The 18,939-nt window shown below is 40.7% G+C and overlaps 1 protein-coding gene across 1 annotated transcript; it reads left to right on the top strand.

Annotated features, from left to right (window-relative positions):
* The first annotated feature begins 1,113 nt into the window (after window positions 1-1,113).
* Window positions 1,114-18,939, top strand: LOC149445148 (cytochrome P450 2C23-like). Its single transcript, XM_089654208.1, has 9 exons — window positions 1,114-1,369; window positions 4,577-4,739; window positions 5,078-5,227; window positions 5,752-5,912; window positions 10,136-10,312; window positions 13,236-13,377; window positions 13,564-13,751; window positions 16,230-16,371; window positions 17,144-18,939. The coding sequence occupies exons 1-9, from the start codon at window positions 1,190-1,192 to the stop codon at window positions 17,326-17,328; spliced, it is 1,488 nt and encodes a 495-aa protein (XP_089510334.1). The 5' UTR covers window positions 1,114-1,189; the 3' UTR covers window positions 17,329-18,939.

Raw genomic sequence — 18,939 nt, 5'->3', positions numbered from 1 at the left:
CTACAAGACCATTCATGAAGCGCAGCGCTACTCGCGCATGTGCAGTGGGTACCCGGCTGTGAAGCTGCAAGCTATCACAGCCGGGTGCCCACACTGAAGATGCCAACCTCCTGGAATACAGGACGGCCGGAGAAACTAGCTGCGGGGGACACACCACGGGACCTAGGGACAGGTAAGTGGCTGTTTCTTAAAAGTCAGCAGCTACAGTTTTTGTAGCTGCTGACTTTTATTTTTTGATAGGTTGAGTGGAACTCCGCTTTAAGTCGAAAGCATTGGCTAGTTTTCTTACTAGTAAAATACATTTTTAAAAAATTCAGTTTATCTTCTGTGTACTGTATCCAACAGAAACCAGAAACCGGCGCTCAAATCTCTCTTGCAGCCCTCAAAATGGAATCCAGCACTTGCTGTGGTGCCACCCTTGGTAGATTGGAGAATCTTGATATCAGCACAAAACAGGGCGCACTCTCCTTGTGCACTACCGTGATAATATGAAATTTATTATAAAAATACAAATGCATACTCACATACCAAAAAGGTCATAAAAACAGAAACAAGGAGTCAAAAGATGTCAGTCATGGACAGCATAGGTCCTCAATAGATGAAAACGCAATGCATGGGAAAGATACTTATATATAGGACTCCTATATATAAGTATCTTTCCCATGCATTGTGTTTTCATCTATTGCTCTGAGGAAGGGAGTTCGATTCCCGAAACGTGTTAGCACTTTATCTGAGGACCTATGCTGTCCAAGACTGGCATCTTTTGACTCCTTGTCTCTGTTTTTATGACCTTTTTGGCTTGTGAGTATGCATTTGTATAATAAATTTCATATTATCACAGTAATGCACGAGGAGGAGAGTGCGCCCTGTTCTGTTCTTTTCTTCTGTGTACTGTATATATAATTCTAAGAGATAATTTGATGCATTAAGTAAGTTGAATATGTTTAAAACCCAGAGATATAGCTGGAATTGTCCCCTTTGCACATACTTAGCTCTTTGGCTTCTCAGAGACCCTGTACAGCCCTGATGGAATGTACACAAATGTAAATACACAGAAGCAGCAATCAAAGACAGATTTCCTCTGCATACATCCATGAAAACAACGAAACGCCTACATTCCCAGTTAATATACAGAAAGACAACGGCAGGAGAAGCTTGGATCCCACAGCTACTCTGGTTATCGGTTGACATGATAGATCTGAATAATGTCACCTTTGTCTTGGTGGGACTTGTCACATTCTTCTTAGTCCTGTATTACAGCAAGTATGCATGGAGGAGAAAGAACATGCCACCAGGTCCCTTCCCTTTGCCCATTCTGGGGAACTTTCTGCAAGTTCAATCCAAAGGACTACTGCCAAGCTTAATAAAGGTAAGGAAGGATTTACTGTCTTGTTAATGTAATCATCATAAAAGAAGTCACCATACTCACCTAAGACACTCTTGCACGTATATTTTCATGTCTGGTAGTTATCTAAAGGTGCACCTATTCTTTGACCATATTAAGCAAAGTAAGAGGTTCAGTTTTAGGAGGGTCATTAACTACTTGTCTACTGGTGTAAAGTTTTAAATTTTTTTAATTTGCACACGTTGAAATCTGCATTTTTTTTGCTAGAAAATTATATTAAACTCACAAACGTTATATATTTTCTGAAAGTAGAGGCCCTATAGAATTAAATGGTGGAAGGTGCAATATATCTATCTTTCACAATATTTGTTCACCTGTTTATCAAATGCATATCTTTAGAAAAAAAACTAAAATTAATTTTTGTCCACAAAAAACAAGATATAATTCCCATTTTTGGTCGAATAACAAAGATGGAATTGTGTCCAGTAAATAAATGCAAAACATGTCAAGACTTAAAACTGTGTGTGCCTGTGAAATGGTGAAAAAATTGTCCATAGGTTTTGCTTCAAAGGATAAGTTCACCTTTTAGACAACAATAATAAATGTAATTTTTTTTGCAGGTAAAAAAATATACGTTTATTATTTTTGCCTACAGGAAGCTGGAAAGCATTGCACCAGCGATCAGTAGATTGCTGATGCCATGCAGGTCTCCTGCAGACCTGTCAATATCTGCTTGCCGTATGGGATTATGGGATGTACGGGATGTACGAGATGTACGGGATGTACGGGATGTACGGGATGTATGGGATGTACGGGATGTATGGGATGTACGGGATGTATGGGATGTACGAGCAAGCAGATAATCTGACCAGAAGCTTCAATAAACTACCACGGTGCTGTACAGTACCGTGGTAGCTCATTGAAAACTACAAGCCCACAGCCGCTAAGGCTATCAGAACTAGCAGTTCATTCATTCACAGAAGTCTGTGAATGAATGATGCGGCCGTGTGGGAGGAGCTGTTTTCAAATTTGACAGATAGTACGGGAAATTTCTCCCCGTATTATCTGTCAGAGGGAGGGGGTGGCAGGGGGGCGGCGGGCAGTGACTGCGGCTATGGGAACATGTTACATGTTCCACCCTAAAAACAGGTGGAACATGTAACATGTTCCCAAAGGTGAACTTATCCTTTAAAAGCCTCTACAGGTTACTATTTTAAAGCTAACCATGAATTATGGCCATGGAATTATTCCTTTCCCTCTGATGTTCATGGTACCTAACATGTGTGCCACAATTGCTATTTACATACATCTGTTCTCCCAGCATGCACGTTTGCATTATTTATTTTTATACAAATTAATTTTTTAATGCTTTTGGAATTTTGTAAAATATAATTTTATTGCTATCACAAGGTGGTCTTTTTGACCCACAAGGTCTCCCACACCCTTGATTGTAGCTAATTAAGCACAGATAGCGCTTGATTAGTTTCTTCCCTAGCTACAATTGCCTACCAACCCAGGACCGACATTATACAAGTTGCTTTCAGGTTCATTAGTTGCAGAGAAGATCAGGGAATAAATACTGTATTCCTCAACCTCCTCCGAAACAACGGGTTGAGACATTTTATTGCAGGTCCATGTTTCCCAGAGGAACAAGAGAGCCTGGCAACCTCTGTGACACTTGCTGAAGGAGAGGGGCAGCACCATCTTGGTACTGTAAAATAGTTTGGTGGCTCTGCAGCCTCGTAGACCACTTTTACATGATTGCCAGCTTAAAGAAACAACACTAAGCAGTGACTAAGTGGTTAGCACTTCCATCTGGCAGCACTAGGGTCATTGGTTTGAGTCCCAACCACGGCACTACCTGCCTGGGGTTTGCATGTTTTCCCTGTACTTGCATGGGTTTCCACCCACATGTCAAAGGCATGCTGGTAGGTTAATTGGCTCCTGTCTAAATTGGCCCTAGTATGTACTGTATATGTATGAATGTGAGATAGGGACCATGGATTGTACGCCCCTTGGGGGATAGGGACTGATGAGAATATACAATATACAGGTATATGTAAAGTTCCACGTCAATGGACTAAGTGCCTATGAAAAAAGATAATAATACGAGCTCACAGCTGTTGTGAGCTTGTTTTAATCCCTTGAAGACATGCTTAAACATACCTTGGTAAACAAGGGGTTAAAGCACATATAACCCCTAGTACAAACATATAATATATTGCAGCTTACTAATCCTTAGATATGGTGGCTGCATTATTTTTCTTTTTTAAGGATTTTTTGCCCCTTTATTTTCGCCTGGTATTCCTGCCAGCAACACACCTTCTGTCCCAGGCTGAGAACACTTACTCACTGTACAGTGAAGAGCAGCATTGTCACCCTGGGATAGGAAGTACATTAGGACTACAGAACATCCCTCCTCTTCTCCCCCTCTCCATTATAGAGCCAGTGGTGTTTTGTTGTTCACAGAGGTGATTTTCAGGCTGATATGACTGCTTGAAGCTTAATTCTGGGCAAAATCTATTTTTTTTAACAGATCCTCCCTCCACTCTTTAACCCATCCTTCCAGGTGGTATGCTTTGCTTACTTAATGTATCCAGTTATATTTACCTGAGTCCCCCCATCCAGGTCCCTCACCTGCAGGGGCCACTTATCTAGCGCTGTATGTTAGCCCTTAGCAGCCGGTCCCCTTCATTCCTCTAGGTCTGACATCAGAGGACCCCTCATCCATTGGCTGGCAAATGGGAATTTTCCACTTCACACAGACAGAGAAGTAGATACCTGGAGAAGGACTCACCTAGGGAAGTAAATAAAGAGGAGAAGGACCTGGTGTTGGATGATCAATTGACCACAACATAAAGGATAAGTTCACCTTTTCTAACATGTTACATGTTACACCCATATTCAGGGTGACATGTTAGTGCTGCAGCTTCCCCCGCACCCCCCGGATCCCCGCTGTGAAAGCAGACAGAGGATCTTCTTTCACCTGGCCACATCATTCACAGTATTCTGTGAATGGGAAACTACAACTACCGACAGCCTTTGTGGTGAGCCATTGGTGAATATTGAAGCAGGAAGTGAGGGTAAGTGAATCTGCTGTTTGTCCTTCATGAATAATAATGCAGATTTTGCATGCACCACTGAACTTATCTATGTCATCACAATTCAGCATATCTGAAGAGAAATTACCTACTAAAAGTTCATTTATATGTCCTTCTAATTCTCCAACAGATGGGAGATAAGTATGGTCCAATCTACACCATACATTTTGGCAGCAGACCCACAGTTATTGTGGTTGGATATCAAGCGGTCAAAGAGGTCCTGCTGGACCTTGGAGATGTTTTTCTAGGAAGAGGAACTATTCCTGTATTTGAGAGGTTTTACAACAAAAGCGGTAAGTGATCAAAAATGTATGCAAGGACAATATTGACTAAGTCAAGGCTCACTTACATTTTTGAGGCATTTTCTAAGAAAAATTTAGTATGTCTTCTATACTGCACAAAAACCCAAAATGTAGGTAAGTTGAAAATCTTTTATCTTGATTATCTGTTTACAATTTGATTCTTTATCCATATTCGTCTACTCTAACTGGATTATATAGTAACATGGTGGCAATCAGGATGTGCAAGTGCTGAAACCTACAGCAAACAATCATATCTCAGTTAGTCAATGGATGATTTCTTATATACTGCTCAGTTTGCTGTGTTTCTAAATATGTCTTTTTTTTTCAAGGATTGTCACTTGTCAGTGGAGAACTCTGGAAACAGCTAAGGCAGTTTTCCCTACTGACTCTCAAGGACTTTGGAATGGGCAAAAAAACATTGGAAGAGCCTATTCAGGCAGAGGCGCAATACTTAGTGGAATATTTCAAAAGTACTAACAGTGAGTATTTTACAACTGCACTATAACTACAAATGTAAACATATATAGAAAAGGCATTTAAAAAAAATATTTGCATAGAACCAAAACATATTTACCAAAATTTGAATGGTGTGTGCCCATTCATTTAGTGACAGGTTTCTATAACTTGCATTTTGTGGCACCCCAAAGGGCATCTAGTTGGCTTTATGGCTTCTCCAAGGTACAGTTTGCCGTGGCCTGAAGAGAACCTGTGTTCACTTTGAACTTCCCAGCATGTGATTGAGAAGCTGTTTATTTTTTCAAAATTCCTATAACATTTTTGAATGTTTGAAGCACACATATGTTCACCTTAGCTCACTTTGCACTTTAATATATCTGGCTTGGAATCACTTCAGTTTATAGCACTCAACACATTACAACCACAGGGTTGTTGGTGATCTTGTTGAAGCACTACATAAAATTACTCTACCAAGGCATTGGTTGGGACTGGCTGGTAACTTATGGAATTGGTTTCTTTTAACATCATTCCTATTTCATCTCTTTAGAGCAACCTGTTAACCCCAGCACTGTACTCAGTTGTGCATCTTCAAATATCATTGCTGATCTGTTGGTCGGAAGACGTTTTGAGTACACTGATGAAAAATGGATGAAGATTTTGCATGACATGAGGGATTCATTTGAAATAATGTCTTCCATATGGGGCCAGGCAAGTACAAACCACAATTAGATATTGGACAAAAATGACATAAAATTCTAGTATGATAGCAGTTTCTTGAAGTGAATCTACACTTAGCTCATACTAGAGAACATAGCAGGTTAATTATACAGTAGGAACTTCAAAGCTGAAGTCCAGGCTGGAGAAAATGTTATCCTTCTCACTGCAAGGGTTAATGCTAATTTTCTATTGAGAATTAAGCACAACAATGTGTTCCCCATTCCCCTGACAGTTGAAGCTCTCCTCCACTCTCCAACACACCTGGGTTGTGGGTAGGCCCTCTGTGTCCTCATGAATGGTGCCGAACCATTGGTTCTGCATTGTATGTGATGATCTGGAGCTGCACACCAGTTCCTTGTAGTAAAAAAAAAAATATAGAGTACCAGCATAAATATAAGAACAGCCACCCAGCTTCTCCTCCACTCTCCAACACACCTGGGTTGTGGGTAGGCCCTCTGTGTCCTCATGTACGGTGCCGAACCATTGGTTCTGCATTGTATGTGATGATCTGGAGCTGCACACCAGTTCCTTGTAGTAAAAAAAAAAATTTAGAGTACCAGCATAAATATAAGAACACCACCCAGCTTCTTTTTTTTCCAAGGTTGGATTACCTTGGATTTCCACAGACCCTGGAGGAGTGTGCCACTACAGGCTGGAGAGGGAAACAGATGCAATTCCAGGAACAGCAGCATGACAGCTGTTAGTAATAGCATGTGATGATGTCAGAGAGCTGTGACAGGTTGGACAGCAATGCATCTTTGGGGGACTAGTCTTACAGAGAAGAGAAAGCTGAAAAGCAAAGAATAAGTGAATATTTCACCTAATTCCTATACCGCTATACAAAATGAGCATTTAACCCTCACAGTATGAAGGGGTCTTACTGCACTGGTAACGTTTTCTCCAACCCTGAGTTCATTTTTAAACTTTCCTTAATCCTTGTACACCGCCAATGTTCTGCTCTGCCACTTGTCCCTTTGAGTGATGAGCCAAACATACATGGATTCGGTTCGAGCAGGGTTCAGTGAAAATTGCTAAAGTTTTGGTAATGAATCAGAACCCCAATGAAGTTGATGAGAACAAAAAAGTTATGGCAATTTTCTAGGCTAATAGGCAAGACATTGTCAAATAATTGTCATGGAAGCTGGGGACTGACCTGATACACATGTACCAAAGCAAAAAACCTTTTTAAAATTCCATTTTCCAGCAATTTTACTAATGCTTAAAGTGAAACATTAAAGATGCAAAACTCCATCAAATAACATGCCTAGGGGATGCACTGCCTGTGAAGTGGCGTTCATGTATGATGTATACAATCTACCACAAAACTGACTTTTTTGGTAAAAAAAAACTGCCATGGGTTCCCTTCAACCCTTTTTTACACTCTAGAATCCTAGGCCTAGAGTGTGTGCCCCCACCCCACTTCCCTCCTAAACCATACCAGGCCATGGGCTTTCAACAAGGGGGGGGAGAAGCAAATTGTCCTTATGTTGATAAGGACATGTGCCTCTTCCCTATAGCCTTGGTCCAGTTGTTGTGGGAGTCTACAGGCCTGGGATGTATTGGAATCTGGAAGCCACTTGTAACAATAAGGGGGCCTCCAAATAACACTCCCCCACCCATGTGAACATGTAAATAGGTAAAAGGAACATAGTATCCCTACTCAGTCACAAAAAAAGTAAATTGCAAATAAGTTTTCACACAGTTTTTGACAAGTCCTTTAATTTGAAATAAAAGTTCCAGGATGCACATCCAATGTCATTCACGTTGCTCAGCAATGTAGATCCACGTCAATCACAATAACCGACATCTCGTCAGAATAACAAAAAAGCCAATACAGCCAGTGACTACTCACAGAGTACTGACAGCTCCAGCAAATAACAGTTGATATAAGCAAAGTCTCCCAGGCAATGCCTATTGCTATATATAGTCAATGACCACATGGGGATTCCCTGACAAAGCACCTGGTCGCCATGTTGATGAGGACAAGGGCCTTTTCCCCACAACCCTGGCCCGGTGGTTGTGGGGTGCTACAGGTGGGATGCTTGTCAGAATCTGGAAGCCCCCTTTAATAAAAACCAGATACTACTCACCCCCCCATCTTAATGCCCAGGTGAAGTCCATAATATTAACTAAAAAACAATGATGTTACGTTCAAGCATTTACTAAATACAACAATAAGGCTAAAAATTAAAAATTGACAAATGACTCATGTTACGCAACATTTAAAGTTTATCATTTGATTTGTCTATAGCAGTCTTTGTCATCCAGGGTTCTGGAGACCCCTAGGGTTCCTAAGGAGGTTGCTAGGGGTTCCATGAACAAGGAACAATTTCTGCCTCTCAGATACATTCCCACTGATACTAATGGTGTAAGAAGCATTCTTCCTACTGAGCATCACATTAATGTACAGTGAGCTGTATTGTAATTATAGTAATTTATAGCAAGGGTTCTGTGAAACCAGAAAGTTATTTTAACCGCTTGCCGCCCTGCCACTGTATTTATATATTGTGCAGGGCGGCACTCAGGCGCAAAACCATGTTTTAAAACAGGTTCCGCGCTCCTGACGTTTTCACAGGCAGGGGGTGACACCATTTGGTCCCGAAGGGATAAATCATTAGATTTCAGCCAGTGATGTCTGGCTGAAATCAGATGATCGGTCCCTTTCCTATCCTGTCCTGTGTTGAAGTTTACACAGGACAGGATATGATGTCATTCTTCTCTGCCTGGACACATTTCGTTCCAGACAGAGAAGAAGAAACAGTAAAAGTGAGTAAAACACTACACATTTACAGTTAGAACACACCTAGGTCACATTTAACCCCCTGATCACCCCCCCCCAGTTAACCCCTTCACTGCCCTGTCACCAGTGTCACTGATCAGTGAACCGATTTTTACTGATCAATGTATCAGTGTCGCTGGCGACTTCCGATAGTGTTAGCGCCCCTCCCAGATAGCGCCAGTTTGCCCGCCAGTACACCAGTAATCCCGTTTAACCCCTTAATCCCCCCCCCAGTTAACCCCTTCACTGCCCTGTCACCAGTGTCACTGATCAGTGGATCGAGTTTTACTGATCACTGTATCAGTGTCGCTGGCGACTTCTGATAGTGTTAGCGCCCCTCCCAGATAGCGCCAGATTTCCCGCTAATACACCAGTAATCCCGTCTAACCCATTGATCGCCCCCCCCCCCGAGTTATCCCCTTCACTGCCCTACCACCAGTGTCATTGATCAGTGAACAGATTTTTACTGATCACAGTATCAGTGTCGCTGGCGACTTCCAATAGTGTTAGCGCCCCTCCCAGATAGCGCCAGTTTACCCGCTAATGCACAGGATTTTTTTTTACCAAAAACATGTAGCAGAATACATTTTGGCTTAAATTTTTGACTAGCTTTGAGTTTAGGAATATATTTTTTATAGCTGAAAGTAGAAAATATAGTTTTTTTTTCAAAATTTTTGTGATTTTTGTTTATAGCGCAAAAAATCAAAAGCGCACAGGTGATAAAATACCACCAAAAGAAAGCTCTGTTTGTGTGAAAAAAAAGACGTAAATTTCGTTTGGGTACAGCATTGCATGACCGCGCAATTATCATTTGAATTAGTGCAGCGCTGTATAGCAAAAAAAGGCATAAATTACAGTATCTATACCATAGTTTGTAGACGCTATAACTTTCACACAAAGCAATCAATATACACTTATTGGGATTTTTTTTACCAAAAACATGTAGCAGAATACATTTTGGCTTAAATTTATGACTAACTTTGAGTTTACGATATATTTTGTATAGCTGAAAGTAGAAAATATTGGGGTTTTTTTCAAAATTTTTGTGTTTTTTTTTGTTTATAGCGCAAAAAATAAAAAGCGCACAGATGATAAAATACCATCAAAAGAAAGCTCTATTTGTGTGAAAAAAAGGACGTAAATTTTGTTTGGGTACAGCATTGCATGACTGCGCAATTATCATTTGAATTAGTGCAGCGCCAAACAGCAAAAAAAGGCCTGGTCATTAAGGGGGGTAAATCCTCAGGAGCTCAAGTGGTTAAGAGTTCCTCCATGTTAAATAATTGAGAAAGGCTGTTTTATAGTGTAGAATAAGTCTACACTATATACAAATTATTTCAGTGTGATCCCCACCATACCATGTTAGCCCCTTTCTGAGTTTTGAACCATTATCTATCTTGCTTGCTGTAATATATTTCTGTTCTGTATTCCACAGTTGTATGACATGTACCCCAGTATCATGCAATATATACCTGGACCACACCAAAGAATGTTTGTACTTTTACAAGATCTAAAAGAAATGGTAAGGGAGAGCATCAAAAACCATAAAGACACTCTGGACCCAGCCTGCCCCCGAGATTACATTGACTGTTTCCTCATCAGGATGGAGCAAGTAAACAATAATTTTATTCACTTGGTAGTCCATACAATGTGCTTACTTTGAACCCTTAGAAAAGAAAGGATCAGACCTTTCTGTAGTCACCAAATATTTGAGAAAAACCAAAGGAGGATCATCATTTGGATTTTAGGTCTAATTTTTACATTTATTTCTGGGCTACTTTATAACTGTCTTAAACTAGGCCTGCTCAAATATCTATTTTTTTTTTATTCTACCTTCATTGTAAAGCAATTCTGCATGTGTCGCTGATTTTCACATTTACTAAAAGGGGTTGTTGTAATAATTTCTGAGTACATTTACTGTGCTTGCACTGAAAATGTTGCGGCTGAATTCCATTTAGAGATTTGTAGATTAGTCTTTAGAGGGAGCTCTCAGTGGCCCAGGGCAAATACTGTGTCACCCCCAACTATGACTGAGTTACTGTAAAATGTTAGGCACACAAAATGCAATTTTTGGAAATAGGTAATTTGTAGACTTGTGAGGAGGAGCAGTAACATGCAATTGTGCTGTACTGTGAGATGATTAGATTTTCAAAATTAAAACCAGGGCACCCTACTGACCATGCCCGAAAGGCTTCCTTGCTACACTGTGGTCAGCCTCTTGACACTGGCACCAATGCAAAAGGATTCGATAACTGGAGAAGATGGAAAGTGCAACTTCACCTCCCTGTCTCCCCCCCTCGTCCAATCACATTTTGTTAAGAAATTGCAAAGAGATCACTGAAAGCCGTCCATGGCAAACGGCCAACCTCCTGCATTCACAATGCAGCAGAGAAGTTGCTTGGCACGGGAACCAAAATCTAATGGAGATCACTGGAGTAGTGGTGTCTACTTCAGTGATTTCCACTGACCAGTGTCACTATGTGAAAACATCCGTACCTGGAATTCTTCTTCAAACACTAAACCTCTATTAAAAAAAGCATCCGTACTGTGCAAGCTTAACCCCTTTGCGCCGGCCGCCTCCTAGCCCATTAAGAGTTGTAAAAACTGGGAGGCAGAGGTGGGCATTAGGGTTATGTGATCGCTGTGATTGGCTTTCACATCATTGTAAAGCTCTCGATCGCAAGTTCGTTTCGGGAGCTTACCAATCACCACCTTCTACCATGCTGGCAGCTCTCAGCACGGTAAGTTGTTTTAACAGTGCCACATATATGCAGCTGCTCTGCTTTCAGGCCCACCCACTAAGTGGCCGCATATATGCATATGACCGGTGTCAAGAGGTTAAAGATTGCTTTGCTCTATATTTTGGCACACTTATCTCTTTTTTAGTTTGTACTGTTTGTGTTGATTTTACTTTCAATATTTTTTACTAAGGTTTAAGATTACAATCCAGTAGAGAAATTCGGTAGAAAAATGATTGTGACAAGCATGTGGGGAGGTGCATCGTGGTATGGCAACAGAGAACATACAGAGTCGAGTTGCAATAAACTTGAAACTTATATTAACCAGAATGCCAATGTTACAAACATCCTAGCGGTTAAGTGCCAATTAGGCAAATACCTTACAGTTCGGTGCAGTTCAAGATGTGGTAAAAGGAGAGATGCCGACAGTGTCTGTCTCAAAGGTGGAAAATGCAGTCTGACTGGTCCAGTCCTAAGCAGGGAGGCCACGTTTCAGGTTAGTGAGTCCCTAGCTTGTCACCTCTCATCTGGAACCTTACCCTACCGCTAAGTGCCTTCCCTACTAAGTGTGGTCTCTCTCCCTACACAAAAAGCACACCAAAACCTGGGAGCAGGGACTAATATAGACCCTGCTGCCCCAGGATGTCCACCTAGGGTCACATAGTTATGTGCTTTTTGCATAGAGAGAGAGACCACACTTAGTAGGGAAGGCACTTAGCGGTAGGGTAGCCAACAGTGTAGCCAATGGGAACACTACTTCATTGACCCAGGAACCCTCTCCAGCTGCGGCGACACTCAGATTGAGCGCTACTTACAGTGGAGAATGCAGACTGCACTTGCCTATAAGCAGGATCAATATCAGTATACCAATAATCCAATGCTGAAACAACATTGATAGCTAAAGTGACTCAGAAAATTAGTCACTTTAATCTGTGGAATCCTACTTACTTCACATAGGATATTGTAGTTGTCATTATAAAGTATGTGTCTTCAGCAGAAAACAGTGTCACAATCAACAAATTATAGACCATTAAAATTAGGGAAGAAAAGAAAAAGAAGTAACAGAGAGACTCAGAAAAAAGAGGGGGGGGGAGAAGGAGAGAAAGAATTAGAAAGAAGAATGAAGAATCCCAGGGACTGTAGCGTCCACCAGATGAATCACGTAAAAGAGTTAGAGATCAATACGCATACAGTGATCCTATGGGCTCCAAATTTTTTCAAAGTGCTTGTCGGCATCATTGAGGATTTTAGCAAGTTTTTTGTGCGTCATAATCCAGATACTTTCTGCATCATCAGAGATATGGAAGCTGAAATCTTTTTCTACAATCAAGCTATAGTTAATTTAGCTGCCAAGAGAATAAAAAATATTCATCTTTGAGTTGCGTGTGGCTCCTTCAAAAGAACAATACATAGGGACTATGGTATTGAGACTCCAATAACCCTTCTCAGTAAGTTGAAGACTCTATTCCAGAATTCCCTAATTCTAGAGCATTCCCACCATATGTGGTACATAGTGCCTTGGAGATGACATCCCCTGAAACAAAGGGGTGTGGATTTAGGATAGAGTTTCGAGAGGAGATTTGGGACCAGATACCAACTGGTGAGGACTTTTATGTTCACTTCAATCTGAGATACCTTTAAAATGCCCTTATAGGATAGTTGAAAGAAATTATGTCAAAACTACCGTATGTCTCCTTCTCTGATACCAGATCAGTGTCCCACTCTACTGTATTTGTGTTGATTTTATATTCAAGCTTATTTAATTTTTGCAATCTCTACATCTGGTTTTAACCATAGGAAAAACTGGATTCCAATTCATGTTTTCATTACAAGCACTTGCTGGCCACAGTGTTCGACATGTTCCTGGGAGGAGCAGAGACCACATCGGTTACAACAAGTTTTGGAGTCTTGTATTTTATAAAGTATCCAGAGATACAAGGTAATCAGTGCCGTCTATGTATCAAACAAGTTTTTCCAGTGCACCACTATGACTGGGGATCGCTTAATTTTAGCACTTTCTCCCAGAGTGCATCTTATGCTTATCCTCAGTGCATTTGAGCTTGGTGAAGTCTGGGATTTCAGCCACCCATCATCCTAGTTCTTGATATTTATCTCTTGACCATAGATAAACTTCATGAGGAGATTGATCTGGTCATCGGTCGAACACGAGACCCAAGGGTGGAAGATAGGAACCAGATGCCATATATGAATGCCATTATACATGAGGTTCAAAGAATTAGTGATGTATTACCTTTGGGATGTATCAGGTCAGCCGTGGACAATGTCACCCTCCGTGGATATAACCTCCCTAAGGTAAAAGGTTTTAAGATTACCGTAGAGTGAAAGCTATTGTATGATTGCAGTAATCTATTCAAATAATTCTATTTTAGTTTTCACGATGCCAGATCAATGACAGATATGCTCTACTTAGGTAAAAAAGCAGTAATAGGAGCGCTATCAGAAATAAGGGTAGGATGTAGCGCCTAGAACACTAAAAGGTAACCAAACACCTTCAAAATGACATAAAACAAAATAAGTGCAGCGCTGAAAATCAAGTACCAGATGAATCAATGGATATAGCAAAGTCACATGTCACTAATGGGGACTAATAATAAATGAAATCAATGTCCCAATGTATGAAAAGCCCACATGATGATCCAATATGATCCTAAAATTGGTGCATGGAGGACTTGATCCAAAGTGGTAAATTAAATAAATGAGTAAATTGTGCACTCACCAGAAGTGCGTAAAAATACTCCTTTGAGATTTGCCTGTCTCACCAAGTGTGTGCGAGGTCATCAGTATTCATGTAAGGGTCACGATCCTGTGTGTATCCTGGTCACGTCTCAGGTGTAGTACTCAGATGTGAAACACATTCAAAGGTTCCTTTAAAGTGCAGGTTCTGCAGATGAGGGCTCTCAATAAAGAGAGCCCAATAAGGGGCACACCATAGCGTGATACCGCAAAGATAATTTATTCACAAATAGGTGCAAACAGGTAGGTATGAACGTGTGCAAAAACGCATAGGAAAAAAAACACTGACCATATAAAATTCAGGATGGTCACCAGCGGTGGCTAGATGTCCAGCTACTGTTGGCCTGACACGTTTCGAGCGATGCTCTACTTGATTGACATGGATTATTGTACTTTTATCAGCAATTGCCATGTTGAATTGAAATAATGGTTAGGCAGTAGCAAAATTAGACAGTTCATTCATAACTAATCACTGAGCCAAAGATGGTCAAGGCCATGGTACTTTTGTTTAACAAAGCCCTGTGTGAAGCTCAAACAGGCAGGACAAAGGTTAGTGATAATGTGTAAAAAGAAGCAAATACATTTTAGGTTACTGAAGCTGGCCCTATGAGAGTTTAATTTTGATTGCTATAGACCACGGGGGTCCAAACTATGGCCCTCCAGCTGTTGAAGTACTACAAGTCTCACCATGCCTCTGCCTTTGGGTGTCATGCCTGTGGATGTCAGAGTCTTGCAAGGCCTTATGGGACTTGCAGTTCCTCAACACCTGGAGGGCCATAGTTTGGACACCTCTGCTATAAGCAGTGCCATATTAAACTCTGTGGGGGCCCTTAGGTAGTCAAAACCTTGGGGCCCCTCCTCACAGGTTTCTGGGGGTTTCTAGTGTACGCAGATAACATTAAACTAAGTAGTGTGCAGAACGGTCACTAGATGGAGATGACCCTCATTATTGTACATTACATACATAGGTTGCGCTAACATTTTTATAAACTGAGAGCTGAAAGTAGATGAGCTTCTAAGTGACAAACTGGAATGTGAACCTGATGTTTATAGTTTATGTATTTCAAGTTGTTATTGGGTACATTACATTAATACAGTATTTTCTGTATAGAGTCTTTAATGGAATGTTTTTGTTTCTTTTAGTTCATTCCTTTTTTTATCGTTTGTAAACAATTTAAGAAAGCTTTATTGTAATTTTTTTCTAGTTCAAATCAATGTTATTTTGATCTGTTGCCATGGGGCCCTTAAACAACGTGGGGCCCATAGGAAGATGCCTACTCTGCCTATTTGGTAATCCAGCACTGGCTATGGGCTATGGCATCTTAAAGTGGTAGTAAAGTCAAAAAATGAAAAACCACTGACAAACAGGGTTTTAATATCAGAGGAGATCCTAGGTGGTCTCTTCTGTCATAAATGTCTCTACTGGCTTGTCAGCGGTAATGTAATCTGAGCAGTGCATGTGCAGCGCTGACCACATTTACGGTCCCCCCTCTGTGCCATGATGAAGTGACTCCCATGTGCATGCAGAGGAACCACGAAGGCACAGGGAGAACATACAAACTCCAGGCAGGTAGTGCTGTGGTTGGGATTAGAACCAACGACCCTAATTCTGCCAGGCAGATATGCTAACCACTGTGCTGTCCATTAATACAGTATTTTCTCCAAAGAGTCTTTAATGGAAAGTTTTTGTTTCTTTGAGTTAATTATTTTTTTCTTTCTTTTGTAAACAACGCTTAATTGTAGTTTTCTTTCAAGATCAAATCAATATTATTTTGATCCATTGTCACGGGGCCTTAAATGGTGTGGGGCCCAGAAGCTGGTGCCTACTCTGACTGTTTGGTAATCCGGAACTGTCTGCTCTATGAAAAGGGAAGGAGAGAATGATGCATGCTCTCGCTTCCTATGCAAGCTGGTCCATGTGTGCGCACTACGCAGGTTGTATACATGAGCTTTTGTTTTTGTTGATGAAGCCTATCCTTCACAAGGTTCACTCACTTTATCTAGCCTGGCATACAATAACTCAGATCTCTTCTGCAGGGTACAGACATTCTACCACTGCTGACCACTGTTTTGCATGACCCATCACAGTTTGAAACTCCAGGAAAATTTAATGTCAATCACTTTTTGGATGAAAATGGGAAGTTTAAGAAAAATAATGGATTCATGCCATTTGCTGCAGGTATGCAGGATTTGTTTAATATATTTACACCAAGGGTGTCTATTAATAAAAGCAGAGAATGCTACTTTCAGAAATATTCTCTCCCATTTAAAACATGGACCTGGATGGTTCTGATTTTTGTGAAAGTCACTTTTTCTGCTTTTTAAATGGACCCCCTAAGCTATATGCGGAATATTTCTTCAAGGGCTTGCTTTGGAGAAAACCATCCTTGGCTTGGCAGAACAAACATACTTTTTGATTTGCTGTTGTATAAATTGAAAATGTTCAGCAACCAGGGGCGGACTGACCATTTGGAAACTCAGGCACTGCCCGAGGGCCCGGGGCAGTAGGGGGCCCCATGAGATGCCCCTGGTACCTTTTTCATTGGCTTTTTTGAGTTTGGGCAAGGACACAGGGGCCCCATGATCCCCTATTGCCCGGGGGCCCCATGAGTTGTCAGTCCACCCCTGTCAGCAACTCATCCTTGCCATGTGTAAAGCTTATCAAGGAAGGAGGGTTAAAGCTAAACATCCCCCTCCTCACTCTTTGCACCCCTTCCAACTAAATTCCCAAAATAACTAAATGTTGTGCCATGTCTTGAGTCTTTAGTCTACAGAATGCAGAATAAATCAATGCAGAATAAAGCAGTTCTTCATTGAGATCTCCAATAATCCAGACTTTACATTGAATACCAAATACCCTTAGTTCTCTTACATTTTCTTCAACATCTCCATTTGCAAATTCTGCTCTTTTTTTCTGATGTACTTTAATCTGTATATTGTCTTTGCTTCAGGAAAGAGATTATGCATCGGGGAAAGTTTGGTGCGCATGGAGCTTTTCCTTTTTTTCACCACCCTTCTACAAAAATTCACACTTAAGTCTGCCGTGGACCCCAAAAATCTTGACATCGCTCCAACAGAGACTGGCTTAGAAAAAATCCCACCAACCTACAAGGTCATCTTTCTTCCCCAAGAGTAGAACCGTGAGAGGGACAAGGAAAATTTGAGAATGTAAACTGCGATACCTCAGCTTTAAAATGTTAATTATGATCAAGAAAAGTCATTATTACAATTTTACTAATTAAGAAATGTCAATATTAGGTGCTTATATACTAATATTAAGTTCTTTATGAATACCTGGTTTGCCTGTTAAAATGGCTTTGCAGAAATATGTTAATAAGTTGTTGTTCTTGTCTTGTTGTGCAACGTTTAAAAATAGTCTCCATATTATTATGATTATTATTATTATACAGGATTTATATAGCGCCAACAGTTTGCTCAGCGCTTTACAGTATAACGGGTGACAATACAGCAACAATACAGTTCAATACAAGAGGGATTTGAGGGCCCTGCTCATTGGAGCTTACATTATTATTATTATTATAATACAGGATTTATATTGCACCAACAGTTTGCTCAGCACTTTACAATATAACGGGAGACAATACAGCAACAATACAGTTCAATACAAGAGGGATAGGAGGGCCTGATCCTTGGAGCCTACCATATTCTGCATCCAGAGTGTAGGTTGTAGTCAAGTTTATAAGCTGTTCTAAAATAAGAGAAATGAATGTCTCTTTTCTTTGCTATGCTGTATATGTTAATTGTACAAGCAAGCTGGCCATACATTTTTTTTATTATTATTTAAAAAAGGCAAATAGACTGTTTCACTCTGCAAGTGCAGTTACTCCAGAGCTTGGTAACTTAGGCAAAGCTTCACTTTAAAAAGAATACCCAATCAGGTGGAAGGAAAATTAAAAAAAAAAAACATTTTTGCTTGCACATGATTGGATGCTGGAAATAAGCAGAGCAAGTGCACAGTCTTTTTGCCTTTAGTAAATCAACCCCATTGTATTCTGACAGTGGAGACTCTCCACAGTCAGAATACACTGGTCGGCAGCTGCAGCCTATTGACTATAGCTGCTGATTTAATTTTTTGTCATGCACACCTCTAGTTAGTCTCCAAACTCCACATCCAGAGTGTAGGTTGTGGGCAAGCTGATAAGGTGTTCCAAAATGACAGAAATGAATGCCTCTTGTAATTGCTACATATGCTATTTGTGCAAAGAGGCTGGTCATTTTTTAGCTCGGCCACAAGCAAAGTGAATAGAGGAATCCTCCCGGCTGAGATATTGTACTCTGACAATGGGGACTCACCACTGTCAGAATACACTGATCAGTGGCTGCAGTTGATTGGTTGTAGCCACTGATCGAGAAACATCTTCCAACATTCCCATTCAGCAGAAGTCAGTCTAATGATTGACTTGCGTCAAATGGGAATGGCCACACAAGGTTCAAAATCCATCCAATCCCTACTGAATCATTAAATCCATCTGTTGCCAGCTTTAACTGAATGTATTAACGTGTTTATAAATTATAAGGACTTATGTGGCAAATACCCCAGATTCCAATAGATCGATCTATTGCTCTGAGGAAGGGAGTTCGACTACCGAAACGCATTAGCACTTTACCCGAGGACCCAGGCTGTCCACAACTGGCATCCTTTGACTACTTGTATCTGTTTTTATGACCTTTTTGGCTTGTGAGTATGCTTTTGTATTTTTAAATAAATTTCATATTATCACGGTAA

Source organism: Staurois parvus, unplaced genomic scaffold, assembly GCF_062004578.1.
Source record: "Staurois parvus isolate SC_StPar_1 unplaced genomic scaffold, SC_StPar_1.0 ptg000746l, whole genome shotgun sequence".
Lineage (NCBI taxonomy): Eukaryota > Metazoa > Chordata > Amphibia > Anura > Ranidae > Staurois > Staurois parvus.
This window is presented reverse-complemented; position numbering and strand designations above follow the sequence as displayed.

Bases quoted from the DNA above. Each gene is read 5' to 3' on its own strand.
- LOC149445148 (XM_089654208.1), top strand. From the start codon at position 1,190: ATGATAGATCTGAATAATGTCACCTTTGTCTTGGTGGGACTTGTCACA. The intron at 5,228-5,751 runs GTGAGTATTTTA...TCATCTCTTTAG, and splicing joins ATATTTCAAAAGTACTAACA to AGCAACCTGTTAACCCCAGC. The intron at 10,313-13,235 runs GTAAACAATAAT...TTTTAACCATAG, and splicing joins TCCTCATCAGGATGGAGCAA to GAAAAACTGGATTCCAATTC.